This window comes from Perognathus longimembris, chromosome 4, assembly GCF_023159225.1.
Source record: "Perognathus longimembris pacificus isolate PPM17 chromosome 4, ASM2315922v1, whole genome shotgun sequence".
NCBI classification, from domain to species: domain Eukaryota; kingdom Metazoa; phylum Chordata; class Mammalia; order Rodentia; family Heteromyidae; genus Perognathus; species Perognathus longimembris.
The window spans coordinates 5,245,127-5,267,777 of NC_063164.1; the positions used below are offsets into that span (position 1 = coordinate 5,245,127).

The 22,651-nt window shown below is 61.0% G+C and overlaps 2 protein-coding genes across 2 annotated transcripts in view; one reads left to right on the forward strand and one right to left on the reverse strand.

Annotated features, from left to right (window-relative positions):
- The window catches only part of Ngef (neuronal guanine nucleotide exchange factor), a 55,566-nt gene extending 49,784 nt beyond the window's left edge, over positions 1 to 5,782 (forward strand). The window contains 7 exon segments of the mRNA XM_048344480.1: positions 1,132 to 1,206; positions 1,902 to 1,991; positions 2,710 to 2,873; positions 3,260 to 3,415; positions 3,687 to 3,766; positions 4,411 to 4,515; positions 5,531 to 5,782. Of these exon segments, the coding sequence (XP_048200437.1) occupies positions 1,132 to 1,206; positions 1,902 to 1,991; positions 2,710 to 2,873; positions 3,260 to 3,415; positions 3,687 to 3,766; positions 4,411 to 4,515; positions 5,531 to 5,721 (861 nt within the window). The 3' untranslated portion in view covers positions 5,722 to 5,782.
- Positions 5,783 to 7,810: 2,028 nt separating this feature from the next.
- Positions 7,811 to 11,228, reverse strand: Snorc (secondary ossification center associated regulator of chondrocyte maturation). Its single transcript, XM_048344144.1, has 3 exons — positions 11,153 to 11,228; positions 8,049 to 8,231; positions 7,811 to 7,920 (listed from the first exon to the last, which is right to left on the reverse strand). Exons 1-3 carry the CDS (start codon positions 11,226 to 11,228, stop codon positions 7,811 to 7,813), a joined length of 369 nt encoding a protein of 122 aa, XP_048200101.1.
- Between the last annotated feature and the right edge of the window lie 11,423 nt (positions 11,229 to 22,651).

The following is a 22,651-nucleotide window of genomic DNA, read 5'->3' on the forward strand; positions in this document are numbered from 1 at the left end:
GCCTGTATATGAAGACACGTGTCTCCTGGCCAGCGGCCCAAACCAAAGGACAGCTAGCAGGGTGGGGGGACGCGAGGCCAGGCTGGGAAGAAGGGCTCAGGAGTTCCAGATCAAGGCAGTGGGTTTGGGAATAAGTCCATCGCCGGGATGGCGAGAGGTCACAGGGTCAAAGCAAACCTACGGCAGACCCCGGCAGGATATGTGTGACCTAAAAAACCTAAAACAACCCCATGCTGGTGGCTCACGCCTGTAACCCCAGCTACCCGGAAGCTTAGAGCCAGAGGTTTGTGGTTTGAAGCTAGCTCAGGTAAGAAAGTCCTCAAGATGCCACCTCCAAAGTTAACTGGCACTTCCAGACGGGTGGCTGTCTGAACGGGCCACCGGCAGACAAGAGAAGAGCGGGCTAGCTGGGTGTCGGTGGTTCACGCCTGTCATCCTAGCTACTCAGGAGGCTGAGATCTGAGGATCGTGGTTCAAAGCCAGCCTGGGCAGGGAGAGTCCTTGAGACTCTTATCTCCAGGGAATCACCAGCAAACAGGAAGTGGCGCTGTGGCTCGACATGGTGGAGCACCAGGCTTGAGCTGAAGAGCTCAGGGTCAGTGCCCAGGCCCAGAGGCCAGGCTCCCCTAGGAGAGCGGGCACCACCCACAAGGGGGGGGGGGCAACTGGAGCAGTGGGGGTGCTGAGACACCCTCCCCGCCTTCTTAGAGGACAGAGGAGGGGTGCCAGCCAGAATCTCCCTACAGTCGTGAGAGAAAAGGCACTGGTTGATAGGGTCAAGGTCAAACAAAGCCTCGGAACCACTGTGACTGGGCCGCCAATGCCCATCCCAGGGGAGGGTGGTCCTGGAAGCCTCTAGCATCCCTTGGGGGCCACACCGGTCCTCTCCCGGACTTAGACGCGGCCCCGGCTTGAGGCACAAGAGAATGCACCGCCCTCCATTGCGCCTGGCAAGGTCTGGGGACAGGGCTTCCCGCCCCCCCTCCCCCCTCCCCCCCAAGCCTGACGGAGGGCCCACCCCTGTCCACCAGACGGAGGCTCTATGTAGTGTGCCACAGTACAGGCAGGGGGCATGCTCTGCCAAGGGGGCCAGACATGACGGGAAGTAATAGTGCCTCTCCGTGTGCCTAGAACATTCTGAAGAGGGTGGAAGAGAGATCTGAGCGTGAGTGTACCGCCCTGGATGCACACAGGGAGCTGGAAATGGTGAGTGGCTTCCTCCTGCTGTGCGTCCCAGCCAGCGCCGTCAGTGTGTTCGCTACCCCCACGGCCCTCCCCCCCCCCCCGCCCCCTCTCTCCTCCGTGTGTTCGCCGCCCCCTCCAGCCTGAGCCCCAGGCCTTGCCTCCTGGAAGCTTCCAGCATGGCTGGCCCTCTAGCCGGGGTCTGGATGTCTTGTCCTGGGCCCAGGCGCTGCCCAAAGCCGCAGCTGAGCGCCGGTGCTCCGGCGCCGTGCCGGAACGAGTCTGCTGCGCCATCCCGAGCTCAGTGTCCAAAGCCACCCCGCGCGGGAAATAAGCAGCCATTTCCCTCTCCACCCCCATGGCCCTCGGCCGGCCACACCGCCACCACGATCCCGGCGCCGGTGCACTGGTGAGGGCGGCTCCCGAGAGTCGTGGGAGCCTGGAGCCTGGCACCTTCGGGAGAGAGGGCCCCGCCCAGTCCTGAACACGGAGCCGCCCGGGGCCTGCGGCTGGCGCGAAGTCAGAGTCACAAGGCCTCCTCCCAGGTTGCCTCTCAGGAGAGTGGCGTCTCTGAGCGCCCCCCCCCCCTTGCAGAAGAAGGGGCTCCAGCCCACCTGGAACTAGTGCCTCAGAGACAGTGCCTGGTCACTGATGTCGGGACTGCCAGGCGGGCTGGGCTGACACCCCTCCTTCTCTCCCTCCCTCCCTCCCTCCCTCAGGTGGTGAAGGCCTGCAATGAGGGCGTCAGGAAGATGAGCCGCACAGAGCAGATGATCAGCATTCAGAAGAAGATGGAGTTTAAGATCAAGGTGAGCCTGGGAGAGCTGCGTCGGCCCGAGCCCGGGGGACCGTGCCTGGCCTCCTCCAGAGGCACGGGGGTCGGGGGGTGGGGGGAGTCTGCGCCCCCTCTCCCGGGCCTGAGCCGCCAGCTCAGTACGTGCCTGTGGACCTGAAGCATGAGCCTCTGTGGAGAGTGACAGGGACTGTCCTGGGGGAGTCTCAAGTTGTCAGCCGTCTCCCCAAACTTTACACAAGCCTCCGGGCATTGTGGAGCCCCTGGAGTCTAAGAGTCTGTCGGTGCCACTGAGTGTGGATGCTGAGCTTTCTTGGCGTGCAGCTCCACCCCAGCCACACGGTCGGGCAGAGCGCCCTCTAGTGGCCGATCTCAGCCCATCGCCCTGGGGACCCCCCCCCATGGCCACACACACACACACACACACACAGCTCAGAAGCTCACATGTGACTACATGCACGCAATTCGGACACACGGGTGTGCAGCCACAGAAGCATGTGTGCACACACACGCATGCACGGTGCACAACATGCAGGGGCGCTGGTGCTCGCATAACAACTCCCACACACAGCGGCGTGTCCGGGAGCCCAGGGCCCCCCCCCCCCCACCACCACCACATGCTGTCACTCGAGTGCCATCCAGCCAGCCATGGCTCCGGGAGCTTGGCAAGCGAGGGTGCCCACCCGACGTCCACCTGACACCACCCTCCCCCTCCCCCCCCCCCCCCCCCGCAGTCGGTGCCCATCATCTCGCACTCGCGCTGGCTGCTGAAGCAGGGCGAGCTGCAGCAGATGTCGGGCCCCAAGACCTCGCGCACCCTTCGAACCAAGAAGCTCTTCCGCGAGATTTACCTGTTCCTCTTCAACGACCTGCTGGTCATCTGCCGGCAGATCCCCGGGTGAGCGCGTGGGCCTTGACCATGGCGGGGGCGGGCGAGGGGGGGGAGACAAGCCAGGGGCCGGGCTGACCGTGGTGGGAGGGGAAGGGGGAAGGGAGAGGCCAGGCTAGCTGAAAGCGCTCATGCTTTGGAGTCAGGTTCAAAGTTCTCCTCTGGCTCTTGTCCGGCCTTGAGCCTTTCTGGAACCTTCCTGAGCCTCAGTTTCCCCTCCTGTGACTTGAGGATTCGTTGGTAGGGAGGTGGAGAGTGGGCACCCCCTCCAGACCATGGGGGTGGGCTGGGCATGGGGCTGAGGGGGGGTTCCAGAGCCGGTGAGTCGTGGCTGGGGCGGGCGGCCAGGCCTGCCCCGCAGCCAGTGAACTCATCAGGGACCATCGGGCCCCCAGGGACAAGTTCCAGGTGTTTGACTCTGCCCCTCGGGGCCTGCTGCGCGTGGAGGAGCTGGAGGACCAGGGCCAGACCCTGGCCAACGTGTTCATCCTGCGGCTGCTGGAGAACGCGGACGACAGGGAGGCCACCTACATGCTGAAGGCCTCCTCGCAGTGAGTGCCCGCTGCCCACCGCGCTTCCGGTCACCTTCCCAGCAGGCCAGGCCTGCAGCCGGCCCGCCCCACCTAATAAGCAGGCCCGGTCTGCACACAGGGACGTCTGGCCAGTCCCCCCCCCCCCAGGTCCCCTCCCTCCCTCCCTCCCTCCCTCCCACACGGGACGAGGTAGGCTGGGAGAGTGGGACATTCCCGGGTGCCCCAGCGCCGTCTGGGGGGCCGGGGTCTGTGCTGGGCGCTGAGGTGGGGCCCCCCTCCCCCATTCCAGGAGTGAAATGAAGCGATGGATGACCTCGCTGGCCCCCAACCGGAGGACCAAGTTCGTCTCCTTCACTTCCCGGCTGCTGGGTGAGTGCGGCGCCTCTGCCAGCCCTGCCTGGCAGTGGGCGGGGCGCCGGGGCGGGGCCAGCAAGGAAGGTGCCAGCCGGAGGGACCGCAGCACGCCCGCCCGCAGCATCTGGGCTCCAACTTGTGTTTGCGGGGGGGGGGGGGGGGGGGAGGGCTGTGGAGGGGGAGGTGCCATTATCTGGAAGTCATGTCAGGACCCAGGGGCCCCGGTCCTGCCGGCCTGCCAAACAGAGCTGCGGCCCCGGCTAGGCCTGCTCCTCCTCACCCCAAATACTCGCGGGGCCCGTGTACGGGGGAAGGGGGGAGGGCTCCGCGCACCACGCAGGGGTCCTCCTTCCCAGGAGCCCCGGCTCCGCCCACCCCTCCCCGGCCCCGCCCCCTCAGATCTGCCCTCCCCGGCCCCGCCCCCTCACGGGCCCCGCCCCCACCGGCCCCTCTTTCCTCAGCCCGGCCCTCAGCTCTCCCAAGCCCCGCCCTCCCCAGCTCTGTTTTCCCCGGCCCCGCCCCCTCCCAGGCCCCGCCCTCTCCGGCCCCGCCCCCCGCCGGCCCCTCTTTCCCCAGCCCCGCCCTTCCTCCCTTTGCGGCCCAGCCGCCCGGCGCAGGGCGGGGCGCGCCCAGCAGGTCACCCCGCTCTCCGCCCCCAGACTGCCCGCAGGTGCAGTGCGTGCACCCGTACGTGGCCCAGCAGCCCGACGAGCTGACGCTGGAGCTGGCCGACATCCTGAACATCCTAGAAAAGACGGAGGACGGTGAGGCCCAGGGGTGGCGGGGCGCAGACCATGCTGCCTTGAACCATGATTCTTCTGCTCTCAGCCTCCTGAGTAGCTAGAAGTACAGGCCTGAGCTACTAGTACTTGGCTCCCCTTTTCCTTCTTAAAAAAATTTCTTTTTGAAATTGTTATTATAAAGATGATGTGCAAAGGGTTTTCAGTTACTTAAGCCAGGTAAGAAGTCCTATCTTTTTGGACAATGTCCCCCCTCCCTTTGTTCTCCCAGCCCGCCACCCCCACTTTCTTTCTTAGAATCATGCTCCCCTTTGCACATGAATTGCTCTGGATCCAACTGTATGGAAGCTTTCCCTTCCATCTGGGCCATGGAGGCCCCTCCACGGAGTCCCTCGGGGGCCCTGTTCCCCAAGTTCTAGGGTCTCCTGCCCCTCTCCGTGCCCCGCAGAGCACACAGCCCAGCACCTCTCCCGAATGCATGGGGTGCGGTGCCCGCATCTGCAGCCTCCTCAGCCTGGGTGGGGACATTTGCTCCCCACCTCACTGCTCTAGTCCTGGCAACTGAGGAAGGGGGAAATCTGCTCGACTTGCCAATTCACCAGCAAAAAGCCGGACGTGAAGGTGTGGTTCAAATGGTAGAGCGCCAGCCATGGCAAGGGTCCCCAGAGTTCAGTTCCCAGTGCTGGCACACACACACACACACACACACACACACACACACACACACACACACACACACACCCTCTCTAGGGAGGAAGGAGTAGAGAGCAAGGCAGAAAAGAGGACCAGGACGTTGGTGGCCCGGGGCCTCCTTTGGGGGAGATCTTTGGGGGGTTCCTGGGGCAGGGGTTGCCCAGGAGGACTCAGGGTGAACCTGGCAGCAGAGCCTGCACCCCCGCTTGTGGGAGGTGCTGCACGGGGCCCATGCAGGCCCGGTGCGAGGAGAGCTGTGCTGAGCTTTGCCCCCCACGCCCTTTCCCGGAGTCCTGGGGGTGAGGGAGGCCCCAGCCCACCCCATGACCCCGCTTCCTCTTCGCAGGTTGGATCTTTGGCGAGCGCCTGCATGACCAGGAGAGAGGCTGGTTCCCCAGCTCCATGACGGAGGAGATCCTGAACCCCAAGATCCGCTCCCAGAACCTCAAGGAATGTTTCCGGGTCCACAAGATGGAAGACCCTCAGCGCAGCCAGAACAAGGACCGCCGGAAGCTGGGCAGCAGGAACCGGCAATGACCCCAGGGCCGGGCGCTGGCCTAGGGCTGGGCTGTGGGCCGGGAGGAGGGGCGCAGAGCTGGGGGGCGGGCGGGGGCCCCCACTCTCGCCGCACCCCGTGCCCAGTGCTCCCGCGCCGGGGTCTGGGCCCTGGCTTGCTCTTGCGCGCTTGTGCACCGGAGCCGGGCGGAAGCGAACGGACCGTGTGGTTCCCCCCTCCACCCCCTCCCGCCTGGAGAGAAGGTGACCCCGAGGCCCGGGGGCCCCCGCAGGGGCGAGCAGAAGGTGACCACAGGCCTGCACGTCCCCCTCTCCCCCAGGGGAGCGCGGAGCCCCTCGGCCCCTCCCCGCGCCTCTGCCCCCCGCGGCGCCCCAGCGGCTGGAGCTCCCCCCGCCCCCGCGTGTTCCAGCCCCGCGGGCAGCCCCTCGTGGGCAGTGCTTCACGGAATGTATCGGGCACTGCATCCTGTGCGGTTATGGTTCTCAGAAAAGCACATCGCATTTTTTGGCTGCATTAAAAGAAGCATCCTGTATACGAGTCGCGCAGGTCCGTCCTTTATTGCCCGGGAACGTGGCGCTGGCTTGTGGGCCGGGAGGGAGGGTCGCCTTGGTGGGGGGGGGCAGCAGGAGGCGCAGGCTCGGCCCCCGCGGGCCTCCGTGCGTGGCCTCGTGGGGGCGGTGTGAGGCTCGAGGCCCCTCTGCTGCTGTGGGAGCGAGGAGAGGTGGGCAAGGCCGCCGGGCACCAGGCTGTCCGTGGGCCCCGGGCCGCCGGCGCGGCCGCCTCTCCCGCCTTCCGCGCTCTGGCCCGGGCCACCTCGAGCCCGCAGGCCCGGCCCCCGCAGCTCCGCGGCGGGCTGGGGAGCCGATCGGGGGTGCCCAGCCCCCAGCCAAGGCTGCGCAGCGCGCTCCGTTGCTCTCTGAGGCGAGGGAACATGAAATAAACCCACGCAGGCGCGCTGCGCCCGGGCGCGAGGGGCGACGGCGGGCCCCGGGGGGGGGGGGTGGGCAGGGACCCAGGTGTCAACAGTCCCCAGTCCCCAGTGGGGCTCCGGGCAGCCCAAGCGGCCAAGGTGGCTGTGGGAAATGGTTAAAAGCAAAGGGGGGGGGGCGGGGTTCCCGGCACCCCAGCCTGGCGTCTTCCATGCGCTCTAACCCGGGCCCAGACTGCGCCCCCAAGAGCTCTGGGGAGGCGTTCTGCTTCCATTAACGCGTCCCGAATTATCCAAGCCCGCTCCCCCAAGGGCGCCCGGCGGGACGGGCCGCCGAGGGCACGGGGGAGGGGGGGAGGGCATGGGGCGAGAGCACGGGGGGGGGCGGGCGATGGCACGGAGGGGGGAGAGCACGGAGGTGGGCAGGCGATGGGGGTGGAGGGACGGACTGAGACTTCCTCAGCCCTGGCTCTGGGACTCGCACTGGACTTGGGGGGGGGGTGCGGGGGAGGCACCGCCGCCCCCCCTCCGTCTCCCAGCGGCCTGGCCCGCGGCAGCCCTGCCTCCCTCCTCGGGGGTCTGGAGGTCGTCTCCTCCACCCAGCCGGGGTGGACAGGGGGCGTCGGGCCTGCGGGCGGTGAGGACCGCACCGTGGGAAGAGCGCGGGAAGCGCAGCGCAGCCCCGCACGCACGAGGCCAGGACTCTCAGTGCACGCGCTGCTAGCACAGGTAGCCCCGTGCGCCCCGGCCCCGCCCCTCCCAGCCCCAAGCCCCGCCCCTTCCACGCCCCGCCCCCGTCCCAACCCGCCCCACCCCTCACAGGATCCGCCCACCCAGTCCAAGTCCCGCCCCATCCATTGCAGGCCCCGCCCCATCCAAATCCCACCCTTCCAGGCCCCGCCCCGTCCAAGCCCCGCCCCCGTCCCGCCCATCCCTTCCCGGCCCCGCCCCGCCCACACCTTCTAGGCCCCGCCCCTTCCCGCCCCGCCCACCCTTCCCGGCCCAGCACCGGCGGTGCAGCCGCTCAGGTCTTCCCCATGCACGGGGCTCCGACCGGCCACCGCCGACGCACCTGAGCGTGCGCGCGCACACACACGGACGCACTCACGCACGCACGCACGCACGCGGACACGGGCGGCGCAGCCAGTCGCGCCGGGGCGGACGCGGCTCCTTTATTGGCTTCAGGAAGCGGAAAACTTTCTCAGCGCGACCACGACGAGCGCCAGCACCACGCAGGTGGCCAGCAGGGCGGCGATCACGACGGCCGCGATGGCGCCGGGCCCCAGCGAGCCTGCGGGGGGGGGGTGGGGGGGAACAGAAGGCCGCGTCACCCCGGGGTCCCGGGCGCGCCCCCCACCCCGCCCCCGCGGCCGTCCCCCCCCCCGCCCCCGCGGCCGTCCCCACCCCGCCCCCGCGTACCGCTGCCCGGGTCCAGCGGCTCGCGCGCCGTGCTGTCCTCGGGCCCAGGCTCGAGGGTGGGCGTGGGCTGGCCGGGGCCCGCGGGCTCCTGGGCGGGGCTCGTGCTCTCCACGGGGCCGTCTCCCGACGGCAGGTCGGCGGGCTCGTTCCACAGGGTGGGCTCGGGCGCCTGCGGACCCTCGGCTGAAAGACCAAGGGGAGGAGGAAGGAGTTGGGGGCGCCGGGGCCAAGCGAAGACGGGGTGGGGGGCTGCAACCTTGAGGTCCTTGGTTGGGCATTTGGGGCCCCGGGATGGGGCCAAACGTTGGAAATCGTGAGGTCTAGAGCTCAGGTTTGGAGGGATTTCTTGTTGTTGTTTTTTTTTTGCTGGTCCTGGGACTTGAACTCAAGGCCGGGACGCTGCCCCCGTTTCCCCGAGGGCTAGCACTCCACCACTGGAGCCGCAGACCCGCTCGGGGCGCGCTTCCTACGGTGGATAGTGGGAGCTAAGAGTCTCACAGCCTTTCCCCGCCTGGGCAGGCTTTGAACTGCCCCATGCTCAGAGCTCAGCCTCCCGACAGGCGCACGGATGACAGGCGCTGCTGACACGGAGGCCAGGCTGTGTTTTGTAACGTTTGTGTTTACTTAAAATCTTTTCACTCCAAAAAGGTTACCATGGCCCTGGCCCAGGTCCTCCAAGGCTCCGATCGCAGCCAGGAACCACTGCCCTGTTCCCCAGGGCTTGCCCAAACCAGAACCCCTTTTCAGAGGAGAAGCCCCAGCCTTGGTCAGAGCCCCCTCCCCCCCAGCCCCCCAATATGTTTATCTCATCTCCTTGTGGTGTCTTCCCTGTTTCAGGACCGGGATTTTCTGGGATCAGTTGGTCTGGCTTCCCACCCAAGGAGGAGTGGGGACATGAGCCCCTTGGAGGCGCCCGTCCTCCAGCCCCCCAATGGGAGAGCCCAGCACCAAACTAGTCTCAGGCTCCCAGAACGAAGCAGAGCAAAGGCCTGGCGTGCCCACCCGCCTTGGCAGGCCTGAGAGTTTGCAGAGTCCCTGTCCTGAGAAATGGACACGCCACAGGCCCCCCGCCGGCTGCCCCTTCACCCGAGACAGGGCACGCAGGCATCTCCCCGTCCCAGCACTGGCCGCCGGAGCTCACCCCCCCCCCCCCCCCCGCGCCGGGCACTTGTCCAGGGAGGTGCCCGGCGCTCCCGGGAGCCAGGCCCAGCCAGCCTGGGTGGCATCTGCGGCCAAGCCCCCAGGGAAGGAGCCACGGCCGGGCCTGGCATCGCTGTGTTCTCTAAACGTCTCCCAAAGAAGGATGACCAAGTTCAGGGGCTGGAACCCATCCACCCCCCCCCACCTCCTCCCCCCCTCCCCCAGGCCAGGAACAGAAGTGACCCATCGGTGTGGCGGCCGGAAGAGGGAGAGGATGAAGGGCGGAGGGGAGGGGGAGGCAGCAGACAACCCCAAGGTCCTCTCGGCGGTGGCCACCAGGAGACCCAGGTCCCCCGGACAGAAGGGACAGTGTTGTGGGGCCTCACACTCTGGCTGAGGCAGGCAGGGCAGGGGAGGGGGCCCGGTGGCACTGCCACAGGCCGGGCACCCCTCACTCCCCCCCCCCCCCCCCCCCGCCATCGGTCGCCTGGCCGTTGGTAAATAAGTTTGTGCAACGCTCGGTCTGACCACAGGGTCCCGGGGCCGGCGCCGCGCTCACAGACCGCCTTTGTGAGGCCATGAAGAGCCTTTTCATCCCCGCCTGGCCGCCCGCCCGCCCGCCCGCCCGCCCGACCTGGCCGGCTCCCTCCCCACCTCAGCGCCGGGACCCCGGCCCGGGCTCGGGGGAGGGGCCCGCAGGCCTGTCCACGCCTGCTCAGACCTGCTGACCTACGGCTGCTCCTCAGAACCTTCCAGAACAGCCAGAAGAGCAGCCTGAACCCCGCTGAGGCTCTGGGTGGCCCGTGGGGAAGGGTGAAGCCCCCCCCACCCCCCCCACGCCATGCATGCACAGGCTGACCTGCGTGGGCAGAGACGGCGGGGAGCGGGCACAAGCCACCAGGAGGTGGCGGTCGCGCGGCTGGCGGAGGGGAGCACCCACGCGGGAGGGGAGCACCCACACAGTGGGGAGCATCTACACGGTGGGGAACACCCACGCAGGAGGGGAGCACCTACACGGTGGGGAGCACCCACACGGGAGGGGAGCATCTACACAGTGGGGAGCACCCACGCGGGAGGGGAGCATCTACACGGTGGGGAGCACCCACGCGGGAGGAGCATCTACACGGTGGGGAGCACCCACGCGGGAGGGGATCACCTACACGGTGGGGAGCACCTACACGGGAGGGGAGCATCTACATGGTAGGGAGCACCCACACAGGGTGGGGATCACTCACGCGGGTGGGGCCTTCTTCCTTACTGTCCCCCCTTCCTCCAGCTGAAGGCCGCGGGCACTGCCAACTCGAGGAAGCTGAGCCCCCCCAACCCCCGGCCATGAGGGAGGCCGTGCCCCAGGGCCGCTGGGCCCCATGGAGGGGCTGGGGACGCGGGTGCACGTCCCCCCACTCCCCCCCCCGCGCCGTGGGAGCCGTGTCTGGTCCCCCGAGGCTGTGGGCTCCCCGTGGAAGAGGCGGGTGGCGTGGGCCAGCCCGGGAAGGAAGGCCACCGCTGTCACGCGTGTCCCCGCGGCGTGGCTCTTCTCCCCCAGCCCACGCGCTCACCGCGTCCCACCCCCCCGAGTCCACGCCACGAGCCGCAGAACGTTCTAGTGACACGGGATGAGGCCAGGCGAGCCCGAGCGGCCCTGACATTGCCGATGGCTGTCCTCGGGGAGCACGGCCCGCGCGTGACCGTCTCCGCCCTCCTCCCGCCGCGGGGTCCCCTCCCCTCCACCCCAGCAGCAGCCGCCTGGGCCCCAGAACCTTGCGGCCAGCTGCCTTGGGGGTGCCGAAGTGACTCGCACGTCCCCAGGTGCCCCCTCCTCAGAAGCCCGCGGGACTCCCACCCAGATCCTTCCAGAAGGCCGCCCCGTCGCCCACGAGCAGCTTGCACCCACCCGAGCCCGGGGAGTCAGGGGGGGAGGGGGCCGGGGCGGGTGGGGGGGCAGCCAGGCCCGCGCCCCTCACCTGTGAGCACCGTGGGGGCCAGGAGCCCCGAGAGCAGCAGCAGCAGCGCCAGGCGCGGGCCCACGCAGGACGCCATCCCGGCCGTGGCGAGAGCGAGCGGCGGGCGCGGAGCTCTGGGCGGCCGGGCAGGGGCGAGAGGCTCCCGAGCGCGGGGCAGGCTTTCCATCAATGCAAACTCTGTCCTCCTGGGACACCGTGCCCGCCCCCCACAGGCACACGCACGCTCACACGCACTCACACACACACACACACACACACGCTGTCCCGAACCCAGGGGCAGCCCCGCCCCGGCAGAGGGAAAGAGGAACACACACACACACACACACACACACGTGTGTGAGGACACACATCTCCCACAGGTACTGCTGGGCGTGAGAAGCTTCTAGACCTCACAGGGCAGCAGTCCCCGCGGGGCGGTGGACACACAGGCGCGTGGCGCAGGGCCCGGGCGGTGGGCCACAGCCCAGGCGCTCCACCAGCTCACGGCAGAAGCGCTTGTCAAGCCTCCCGTGGGGCTTTCCAGAACACTCCCGGGGCAGAGCCGATGACCAGCGCAGCGAGGCGACCCGAGCCCCCCCTCCAGCCTTCAGGGCTGCTCACGCCTGCCCATCCCAGCCCCCCTGACCCCTACTTTCTAGAGATCCCGGCCCCCGGAGTGAATCCTCCGAGGTCCCCCCCTTTCCCTCAGCCCCCACTTCCAGGCCCTCAGAGAGCCCAGCTGCTTCCTGCAGGTTGGGATCACCCACCGTTCTTGGGACAGAAAGGCAAACGAAGGGTTTCCCCATGGAGGCCCCAACCTCCCGACGCCCCGGGGCTTGGCCAGGTTCCCTCAGTGCCCCAAACTCGATCGTGCCCCAGAGCCTTTGCATGTGCCATCTCCTCGCCCAGAAACTCACCCCCCAGATTCCAGCCCAGCCAGGCGGACCTCCAGCCACCTAGCACAGAACTCCCTCCCTCCCTCCCTCCCTCCCTCCCTCCCTCCCTCCCTCCCTCTCTCCCTCCCTCCCCCCCCCCAACACCGGAGATGTGCACCTCACGCCTGAGCTTCCCAGGCCTCCCTGAGCCTCATCACACCACTTCCCATTTCTTCTTAGCGCTCGTATTTTTTTATGAAACGATCTCACCTCACTTTTGTTTTTTAAAATCTTTTTTTTTTAACGTTTTGTATTACTACTATAAAGGTGATGTACAGAGGGGCCACGGTTACATGTCAGGTAAAGGGTACATTGCTTAGGCCGAGTGCCAGTAGCTCACGCCTGTGATCCTAGCTACTGAGGCGGCTGAGGTCTGAGGATCACAGTTCGAAGTCAGCCTGAGCAGGAAAGCCTGTGGGACTCTTATCTGCAATGAATCACAGAAAAAAGCCGGAAGTGGTGCGCGGCTCAAGCGGTCCAGCGCTACCTTTCAAAGCAAAAAGGAGCTCAGGGACAGCGCCCAAGCCCGGAGTTCGAGCTCTAGGACAGGCAAAAGGAAAAACAATACACTTCTTTGGGGACAATGTCACCTCTCCCCTGCCTCCCCCCCAAGCTCCCCCTCCTGTTCTGTTCGTGTTTTAAGGGCTCACAGTGACGTGTTCGTTGGCTTCTCGCTGCTGTGAGGAAACACCACGGGGCCCGCCTGTCCCCTCGCGTCCCCGGAGGCTGAGATCCGAGGCCGCCATTGTGACAATCCCACAGACACCCCAGACACACCCGAGACTCACCGCCCACCAAGCCGCGAAAGGCAGCGTGCCCATCCCGAGTGAAAAATCCAAGCAAGACTGGGGGGCCCCGAGATCAAGGCCCAGTACGAGCGCACACACGTGTGAGCACGCAGATGGCGTAAAAGGGGTCGAGTTGCTCGGCCTCCAGCTGCCCCGTGGGGCAGAGCGTCAGGGCCCACTTGTTGACAAGTTCATCAACTTTCCCATCACCGCCCAAACCAACAGACACCTCCAGAGCCCTAGTGGGCCTCCCCACGCCCCTCCCGGTCAGAACCCCCAAAGTACCACCCGCCCCTCCCCCCCACCCCACAGGACCGGGGATTGAACCCACGCACGGCCTTGTGTTTGCTGGGTAAGCATGCTACCACTTGAGCCCCAGCCCCATTCTGTCTAGCCTTGAACTCAAGAGCACAGGGCGTCTGGATGGGAACCTCCCAGCCTGGCCCCTCGGGCTCCACGCCCCGCCTGAGGCGCAGCCACGGCTGGGTGGGTTGCTGTCACACTGACTGGCATTGCTGAACGGAGCTGGGTTCTAGGGTGACACACTCCCCCCCCCCCCCCCCGACCCCCGTCCGTAGCCACTCAAGTCGTTTCCAGTTTGGGGATTGTGACTTGAGCGTCTGTGAATCTCCGCGGGCCTGGCCCTGTGGCCCAGCACGGGGTCCACTCTGCACCCACGCCAGGCTCCTCCTCTCTAGTCTAGTTCTACTAGTTATGGTGTGTGTGTGTGTCTTGGGGCTTGAACTCAGGGCCTGGGTGCTGTCGTCCAAGGCTAGCCCGCCACCACTCGAGCGACAGCTCCACTTGTGGGTTTTTGGTAGTTCACTGGCCTCTTGGGTTTTCTTATCCGGGCTGGCTTCCAACTGTGACTCCCGGACCTCAGCCTCCTGAGCAGCTAGGATGACAGGAGCGAGCCATCCGTGCTCAGCCAGTTACCTTGAGTAATTAAGCTTCAGTTCCTTTCCACACCCATCCATCGCGGACCGTGTAGTTTGATCATAGCCTTTAAATTTTTTTTAAGAAAGCACAGTCCAGATGGGAATTCTGTCAGACCTCTGCAGTGGTGCTCCGGGGGAAGTGCTCGCGGGGTTTCCCGTCTCCATGCTGTGTGTCCGGAAAGTCGGGGTGGCACGGGCTGTTCGGTTTTGCCAGTGTTTCCTAGACGCTGGCACCAGGCCCAGCCCATAGCAGGAGCACAAACATTTGAGTTCCACATTTGGGGGCTTCTGGACTCGATTTCCTATGGGAAAGATGGGGGGATTTCGCCTCTCTCTCTCGACACTTTCTTACGGGGCTGATGTAGGTGCCTGCCAGTGGTTCGCACCTGTCATCTTTGCTACCTGGGAGGCAGAAAAGCTCTCGAAACCTCAGCAGGCCGCCGGGCCCAGCAGCCCACGCCTGTCACCCTGAGATCCACCCTAAGATCCAGGAGGCTGGAATGGGAGGCTTGTCGTTCCAGGCACCCCGGGCGCAAAGTCTGCAAGACTCTTATTTTGACGAGGCACCCGGACATGGCTGAGTAAGCCTGTCATCTCGTCCACTGCAGGAAGCCGAAAATAGGCGGATCAAAGTCCACGTGCGCTTCCGATCACATGAAATAGTATCTATCAAAATGAACTCCAGAAAAGGGAAACGAGGTTTTCTCTGTGTACACCTCCCCTTTAGGAGGGTAAGGAGAGCACGGATAAGGTGGCACAAAGGGTGAACAATTGCAGCAGTGGTACCTACTACACCATGGAAAATGAACTATACAACTTGTGGGTGTGAGCGGGAGGGGACACTTGGGAGAGAGTAAAGGCAGGGGTGACAGTGGCATTGTCCAAAGAGAAATGTACTCATTGACGGACTCATATAATGGGAGCCCCTCTCTATACATTTATAATAAATTTTTAAAAAATTAGTGCAGGTGCATGCCTGGGCAGGAAGCTAGATTGTAACAGCAAAAACCGAGCTGGGAGGCATGGCTCAGGCAGTGAAGCACTTGCTTCGCAGATATTTGAAGCCCAGAGTTCAAACTCTCGAGGTGGAACAGGACCTAGGAACAATCTCCAGCAACACACACACAAAGTCAAGATAGTAAATATTTCAAATGATCATTTTAACCATATTATATGGAGAAGAAAAATGCACAGACTGGACAACAAAAGGCCCGAATTAAAGATTGATACAATGTTTTTGCCATTGCTGGAATTGTAGCCAGGCTTCATTCACCAACAGATACACCTTCTGAGATTTTTGCCACTTGGCAATTTCATCATTGTACAAGTATCAGTGTGTACAAACACAAGCTTCGAAGCCTACCAGGCACCGGGCATATTGTTGCACGGCCCTTGATCACACCCAACTCTAGTAGAGTGGTATGAGCTGGCACTTGGAGAATGTAGGGGTCAGAGGCACCAGCTCTTTTAACTCCCCAGAACCTAATTGCTAATTGACTGCTACTGACTGGAAATTGGTTTTCCTGTGGTCATGGGATTTGAACTCGGGGCCTTGTCCTTGTGGAACGGGCGCTGTACCACCTGTGTGCGGGATGCACACGTTAGGGAGTGATGATCATGCTGCTCACGTGGCTGTGGGGATGGACGGACGTCACAGAGCATCTTCAGAGGATGCTCCGACTCCCGACAGGACCTGTCTCAAAGAGGTGGCTCACACCCTTCACCCCGGCCACCCAGGAGGACACCTCTGAGACTTGAAGCCAGCCCAAGCAGGAACGTTCCTGAGACTCATCTCCAATTAACCAGCAAAAAGCTGGGAGTGGAGCCACAGCTCAAGTGGCAGAGCGCTAGCTTTGAGCAAAAGAGCTCATGGATAGCACACAGGCCAAGCACCACCGCAGGGTCGACACGCGCACACACAGTCCCAGTCCCAGGTACTTTATTCATCCATTACTTTTTTCCCCCCAATACTTACCTCTAGGCTACCTGGCTTTTTTTCTTCCCCAGTGTCAACCCCTCCAATATCCTGGTCAGAGGACACAGGCAGCTCACAGCCATGCGGTTCAAGGTTCAAGGCCACACTGAGGGCCGAGAGAGGCCGGTGTCTTCTGTGGGAGCAGGGAATTCAGTGTGGACAGGGGGATGTTTAGAACGGACCCTGGAGTGGTGTATTGGAACTGGATATAGCAGGAATTCTAATACGCATAGCTGTATAGATCTATCGCTGCGCACGCGTGCGTGCACACACACACACACACACCTGTCCAGAGTCAAGAAGCACGACAGATACTTGGGGACAGTGAACACGCCCAGCGTCCTCAGTACAATCCCCTACAGTGAGCGAACCAGTCGTGACGCTGCTCTCCCCACGTGTGGGAAAAGCAGAGGACGAGTGTGTAATCTGTGTCAAGGTAAGGAGCCGGCGGGGCTCGTGCAGCGTGAGGCCACGCGCGGGGGGAAGCACGTTCCCAGTGACCGGGTGCGAACCCCAGCGGGGAAAGCTTGCTGTGCACAGCCTCCAGGAAAGGCAGACCACCATTGACGCCGACACCAGCCCACGACGACAGGAAGCGTCTGCATGGCCCAGCGGCTCAGGGTTCGGAATCACCTCCCAACGAGAAACACGGTGAGCATACTCTTAAAGAAAAAAAAATAAAAATCAACGTCCCGAACCCTTAAAAAAAAAAAAGCCAAGCTGTGGCACGGATGGGAAAGCACTCCGCCGCCACTCCAGGCACGAAGGGACTGGGACGACAGACCAGCTCTTCTTCCTTAAAGCCTGGTGCTCATTGTGCCAGGGCCCTGGACGAGAGCACAGCGCTCTGAGGGAGCACCTCAAGCGCGCAGGCGTCAGGAGCGTGAAGGACGGGCCGTGGCCGAGCTTGCCTGGCGCGCACACAGCCCCGGACCTCACCGTCAGCACCGCAGAGCACCGGCCGCCTACCGAGAGCAAAGGGCGCAGGTCTGCCAGGCTACAGCAAGTCCCCCGTGCTAGTTTCACTACTTTTCCCTAAAGCTCAAGTTATTTAAAAGGAAACAACAGTGCCCCACCCCCAGTCACGACTCTTCGGCCCCTCTCTATGGTCCGGGCAACCGCAGTGACAGCGATCGATTTCGGCACGACAATGGGCACGAGCCACATCTGTGGCCTGTGGCCCGGCCAGGGCCACTGGCAGCGACGTCTTGGTGCACGCAGCGGAGGAGAACCTAGGTGTACAGGAAATAAACAGAGACGTCTCCGCCGGCTTCAAGAACAGTCGGGGCACATGAACCATCGGCATCAGAAAGAAGATACCTGCTGCTAAGGCCAGAACGGGATTTTCCGTCAGCGATCCCTTCCGTATCTGCTCCACAGAGGAGCTGCTAAGCGACTTTTAGGAAAATCATTCAAATGCAATATAACGTTCTGATTTAGATTCACATGTTGTAAGGACACTTCTGAGATGATGAGGAAACCATACAGGGCGAGGGCATAAATATTTTGTTAATGTGATAAGGCATGAGTGCTCTTAAGGGAGTCTTGTTTTGCCATGCACATTAAAACAGTATGATTAAAAGTGGCATAAAGAATGATGAGCAAAGCATCAATACCCAGGGGGAAAGCAAAGAGGTGACATTGTCCAAAAAATGTATTCGTTGCTTATGAAATGGTAACCCCTCTGTACACATCTTTACAGTAACAAAATAATGTAAAAATGTCAACCCCTAATGAAGCGTCTTCAAGTCCACTAAAGGAGCTTCTTGAATAGTCTGCCCTGTGTTTTTGAATTATCCCGTTGGAAAGCGACTGCAGGTGGCAAGCAGTGAGGGGCGCGGGCAGCTCGGGAGTGGAGATCCGTCTGGGTCACCCGCAGTGAGGTGGCCGCAGGGCCCAGCGGAGCCTGGGCTGAGCGGTGCGCGTCCTGGGCCTTTTGACGCGCGCACGGCATTGTTATCAAGGCTGCAGTTTCGTTTTCTGGGCACCAGTCACGGAAGCGCGTGCGGGAAAGCGCCGGGCGTCGGCCTCGCCTGAGGTCACTCGCGGTGACCGGGCATGCCGCTGCGGGGCGCGGTGCTCCTCGTCCCTTACCTGCTTTCCTCTCCCCAATCTGTCCCCAGCCCGCACAGCACAAGTGTCCGAATTACTTCCTTTGATTAGCTAAGGTGGTCTCTCAGGACGAGATCTGGATGCTTCAGGGCCCATTGAAACAGAGCTGTGAAAATCCAGCCAAGTCACTCTGTCCCATAGGAGGCGCATCATTTGAACTCAGGTCCCCTTCGGTGACGCGGCACAGGCCACCCCGGGGTCAAGGCCAGCAGTCTTCTGCTGCATGTGCAGGCGGCCACATGGGTGGCCAGCGGGAGGCCAGGGGCTATCGAGGGCCTCCCCACCTCCCCCTGGCACACTGGAGCCCTGGGGAACCGAAAAGCACTCCAGTCAAATCCTCAAGCTTCCCTTCCTCTTACGACCAAGTCTAGTTCCGTCCCTGCATTCCAGTCCCCCTTAAAATGGAGCCAAGGGCTGGGACTGTGGCCTAGTGGTAGAGTGCTTGCTTTGCATACATGAAGCCCTGGGTTCGGTTCCTCAGCACCACGTATATAGAAAAAGCCAGTAGCGGTGCTGTGGCTCAAGTGGTAGAGTACTAGCCTTGAGCAAAAAGAAGCCAGGGACAGCGCTCAAGCCCCAAGTTCAAGATCCAGGACTGGCAAGGAAAAAAAAATAAAATTAAAGGAGCCAAGCAGAGAGGTTCACCACCCCTACTCCATGCCCGCCCCAGGATACAAAGGTTTCCACCGAGGATGGAAACGACAGTCAGGGAGGCCAACAGGAAGACTCCATGACCCCCGATTCCTCCCGAGAAATAAACCCATCTCAGGTCATTGTTGCTTGGTGTCTCAATGTTGACCCAGTAACTACTTTCATGCCCATCTGCCTCTCCATAAGGAAGGAAGGAGCTCAAAGCAAAAGTGGGGACCAGGATGGGCCGCAGACTGTGTCAATTTTGTGAGAGCAACTGCATCACTGCATATTGGCGAGTTTCATCTCCATGACGGCAGTGTGCTGCAAGGGGCAGCTTTCAGGGGGAAGAGCAGTTTGGGGGAGACCACAGAGGTGCAATGACAGCTTTCAGGGGAAAGAGCAGCTCTCAGGGAAGAAGCCTAGCTGTGAAATAGAGCTATGGTCATTACTCCACTTGCAAAACACCCCCAGTGATGAATGCCTGGCAGAAACTCCTTTTGCAGGCTTTGGCTCCCTGGCTTGTTTGTAGTAGTACCCAAAGCATCACCCAGAGAACCTAACATCTGCAAAGTGAGCCTCACACACCTGCGGCTTCAAGGTGCCCAAGGCCCACCAAGCACGGTAGGCCCCTCACTCTCAGGAAAAGGCTGAACTCAAGCAGGATGGGAGTCCTGAGAAACTCACCAGCCAGAGGCCAACACTGGTTGTGGGAGGAGCTCTGGACATGCCCGCCCACCACGCGCTCCTTCCACGAAGACCTTACACCCCCCAAAGCAGCACACAGAAACATGTTCATTCCTAAGGACTACTGTTCCCTCAGATTCACACATGGGCTTCTTACACCTGAACCCTCATCACAAATTTTGTCACATCAATTTTGAAATACTGTGCTGTGTGTTTATATGTGCACCTATATGTATAAATAAAATGGCTGCCCTAAATATTGTTTAAAATAAAGCTGGAAGCACCATGACCTATCCCAGAATCTGAAATAACCCCAAACAAAATAACTTTGAACTTGAGTCAATGAAAAATCAATACTCACTTTAGGCAAAATGGCTGTAGTCATGTTTTCTGTATCACAAGCTCTCGTGCACTGTGGCCTGGCCACCCTTCCGTAAGAGGGCAGCATCCGAGTAGCATCACGGTAGGCAAGAAAAGGGAATGCTAGGAGATGCTGTCACAGGACACAGGCAGCCAACATCAACCACCAGTCATGTGAGAGCCATCTTGGACAGCTCCCCTTTGAGCAAGTAACCCCAGCTGACACAAGACCACAACCACAAGAGACTCCATGCAGAACCACCGTCGAAGCCCTTCCCAAAACAGGGAACAGCATTACAAACACAAGGAAGTCATTGTAAGTCTGTATGGAGGCAATCATATTAGGCAGCAACCGTGTCCAGACCACCTACCTTGGGAAGAATCTTTAAAATTAAACTGGAGGGGCTAGGAATATGACCCAAGAGCAAGAGTGCTTGCCTCATATACATGAAGCCATGGGTTCCATTCCCCAGCACCACATATATAGAACATGGCCAGACGTGGTGCTGTGGCTCAAGTGGCAGAGTGCTAGCCTTGAGCAAAAAGAAGCCAGGGACAGTGCTCAGGCCCTGAGTCCAAACCCAGGACTGGCAAAAAACAAAACAAAACAAAACAAAAAAACCCTACAAATCTAAGAGACAAAGATTAGAGAGTCTGATTAAATAAAAGTTAAATCAGTAAAAAAAAAAAAATTAAACTGGAGATGTTTTTAAACCTGAGAATTACAAAGCAATAAACAGCCAGGTACCAGTGGCTCATATCTGCAATCCTAACTATGCAAAAGGCTGAGACCTGAGGATTAGAGGTCAAAGTCAGACCGGAAAAAAGTCATGAGCCTTTTGCCTCCAATTAGCAACCAAAAAGCCAGAGCTTTTGGGAGATGTTGCTCAAGAGGTAGAGCCTCAGTCAGACTTGAGCAAAAGAGTAAAGAGGGACCACCCTGGCCCTACGTTCAAGCCACAGTGCAGGCACAATATCAAATAAATGAGAGCCAAGTGCCAGAGGCTCACGTCTGTAATCCTAGCTAGCTAAGCAAGAGGCTGAGCTCTGAGGACTGTGGTTTAAAGCCGGGGCAGGTCAAGTCCATGAGCGTTTTATCTCCAATTAACCATCAAAAAGTCAGAAGAGGAGATATGGCTCAAGTGGTAGAGCACTAGTACTGAGCAAAAAAAGGGACAGCACTCAGGCCTGGCATTAAATAAGTAGACAAATAAGAACACAAAACACAGCTGCCTCCAATAACTGCATCTTTAACCAATGTTTGAGAAAAATAGCGTATACATACTGCTATGTAGATTTTGTCATTACTCCCTCACAGAACATAATAGGTGCTAAAAGGAATTTACAGATTTAATATACACGAGGAGGTACACAGATTGTAGAGAGAGAGCACACAAATTGGTGTTAGGGAGTTGAGCACCATCCCTTTCTCCTAGCTACAGGGGCAGCACAATGGCTGGCAGGGTGGCACGTGGCTGTCATCCTCAGTTGTAGCCCAGGGGTGAGGGGAGGCCCTGCCTCAAAATGAACAAATACAGAAGGACTGGAGGCATGGCTAAAGTCAGAGCGCCGCCACCTGCCTTGCAAGCTCAACGCCCTGGATTCATTCCCTAGGACCGCCTGCAAACAAGGAAACCTCAAAAGGGCTGGCGCTGGAGCTCAGTGTTCCGGTACCCACTATGGGGCCGTGAGGTCCTGGGCCCAATCACAGGCACCCCCAGCATGGACTCCCCCTCCCCCAAATAAAAAACCCCTCCCCGAAGAACCAAAGAGGGACATGCATAGAATGTGATACCAGCGGTCACAGGACAAAGAGGGACAGGGAAGAGAGAACAGAGGAGACAGGCCTTCCCAGAGAAGAACAGATTCTTCTCTCTAGGCAAGAAATTGTCCGGACAGAAACTGGTCCTCGCTAAGCAAATGGAATCTTCCAGGACTAAAATGGCTTTGTTCTGATATGCCCACCCCACCGCTTTTTTAAAAAAATTATATACTTATTTCTGCTGAATAAATAGCAGAGTCGTGTTTAGAAGATGTGGGCTGGCTCTGGGCCCCCGAGCAGGGTCGGTTTCTGCTGCGGGGCCTGGAGCGCATCCTCAGCTTGGCGGAAAGGGAGCAGCAAAAAAGGAGCGTCATTCATCCACCTCCCTCATGTTTACCTTGACCTCTCCCACCTCCAACAGACCCGGCCAGTGCGCCACGCCCCGGCAGAGGGCTGGGGCCGCCTGTCTTGGGAGCCTGCAGTATTTGGAGCTGTCCCCCGGTGCCAAGAGGAAGAGTTTCGTGTAAAACTCTGCCTCGTGAAGGCGAATACAGGAGGTGCGCTCAGAGAACACAACCACATTTTTACTTAAGTTCTTTTTTATTTTCCTCCACACTGGCAAAAGTCCGAGGGAGCTTAAAGTTTTTGTAAACATTTTAACTATCCCTCCTCCCGCCCCCCACTTTTGAATTTACAAAGCAAAGGAGAGTAGGAGTCCCAAATTTTAATGGTTCCCATCTCCTCATGCTATTTGATCCAAAAACTATATACAAGTTTGAGCAGTCTCTGTATAGTTATTGTACATGTTTAGGGGGAGGGAGGCAGGAAGGGACGAGGAGAGTGGTGATCAAAAACAATAAAAATAGAAACCAAATAGAACCCTCCCAGACCAAACTGCTCTCAGAGCCACTCCCACCTGTGCGGGCACCGGGAAGGCCAGGGAGGCGCCTCCCCTAGGAGCTGGCCCCCAGCACGGCTCCTGAGGGCAGGGCCGGCCGGTTCCGCTGTGACGGACCATCCCGCGTTCCGTGGGAGTCTGGTGGGCAGGAAGTGTCTGTTTATAAATAGAGCTCAAGCACATTTCTAGGTGAGGTGAACAGGAAGGGGGGCTGTGACCAGAGGCCTACCGCAGGCTTCGCCTGCTCTCACCCCCCGCCCCCGCCGCAGCCTCCGGTAGAGCACTTTCCATGGACGAAGGCCTTAGACATGGCCAGGTTTGGTACATTTCCACCCCCCCCCATCCCCCCTGAAAAGGCAGGCAACTTACCATCCAAGAATCTTTAAACAAAACCTTTTGGGGGCATAGCAAGACACACACGCAATGCTCTGAGGA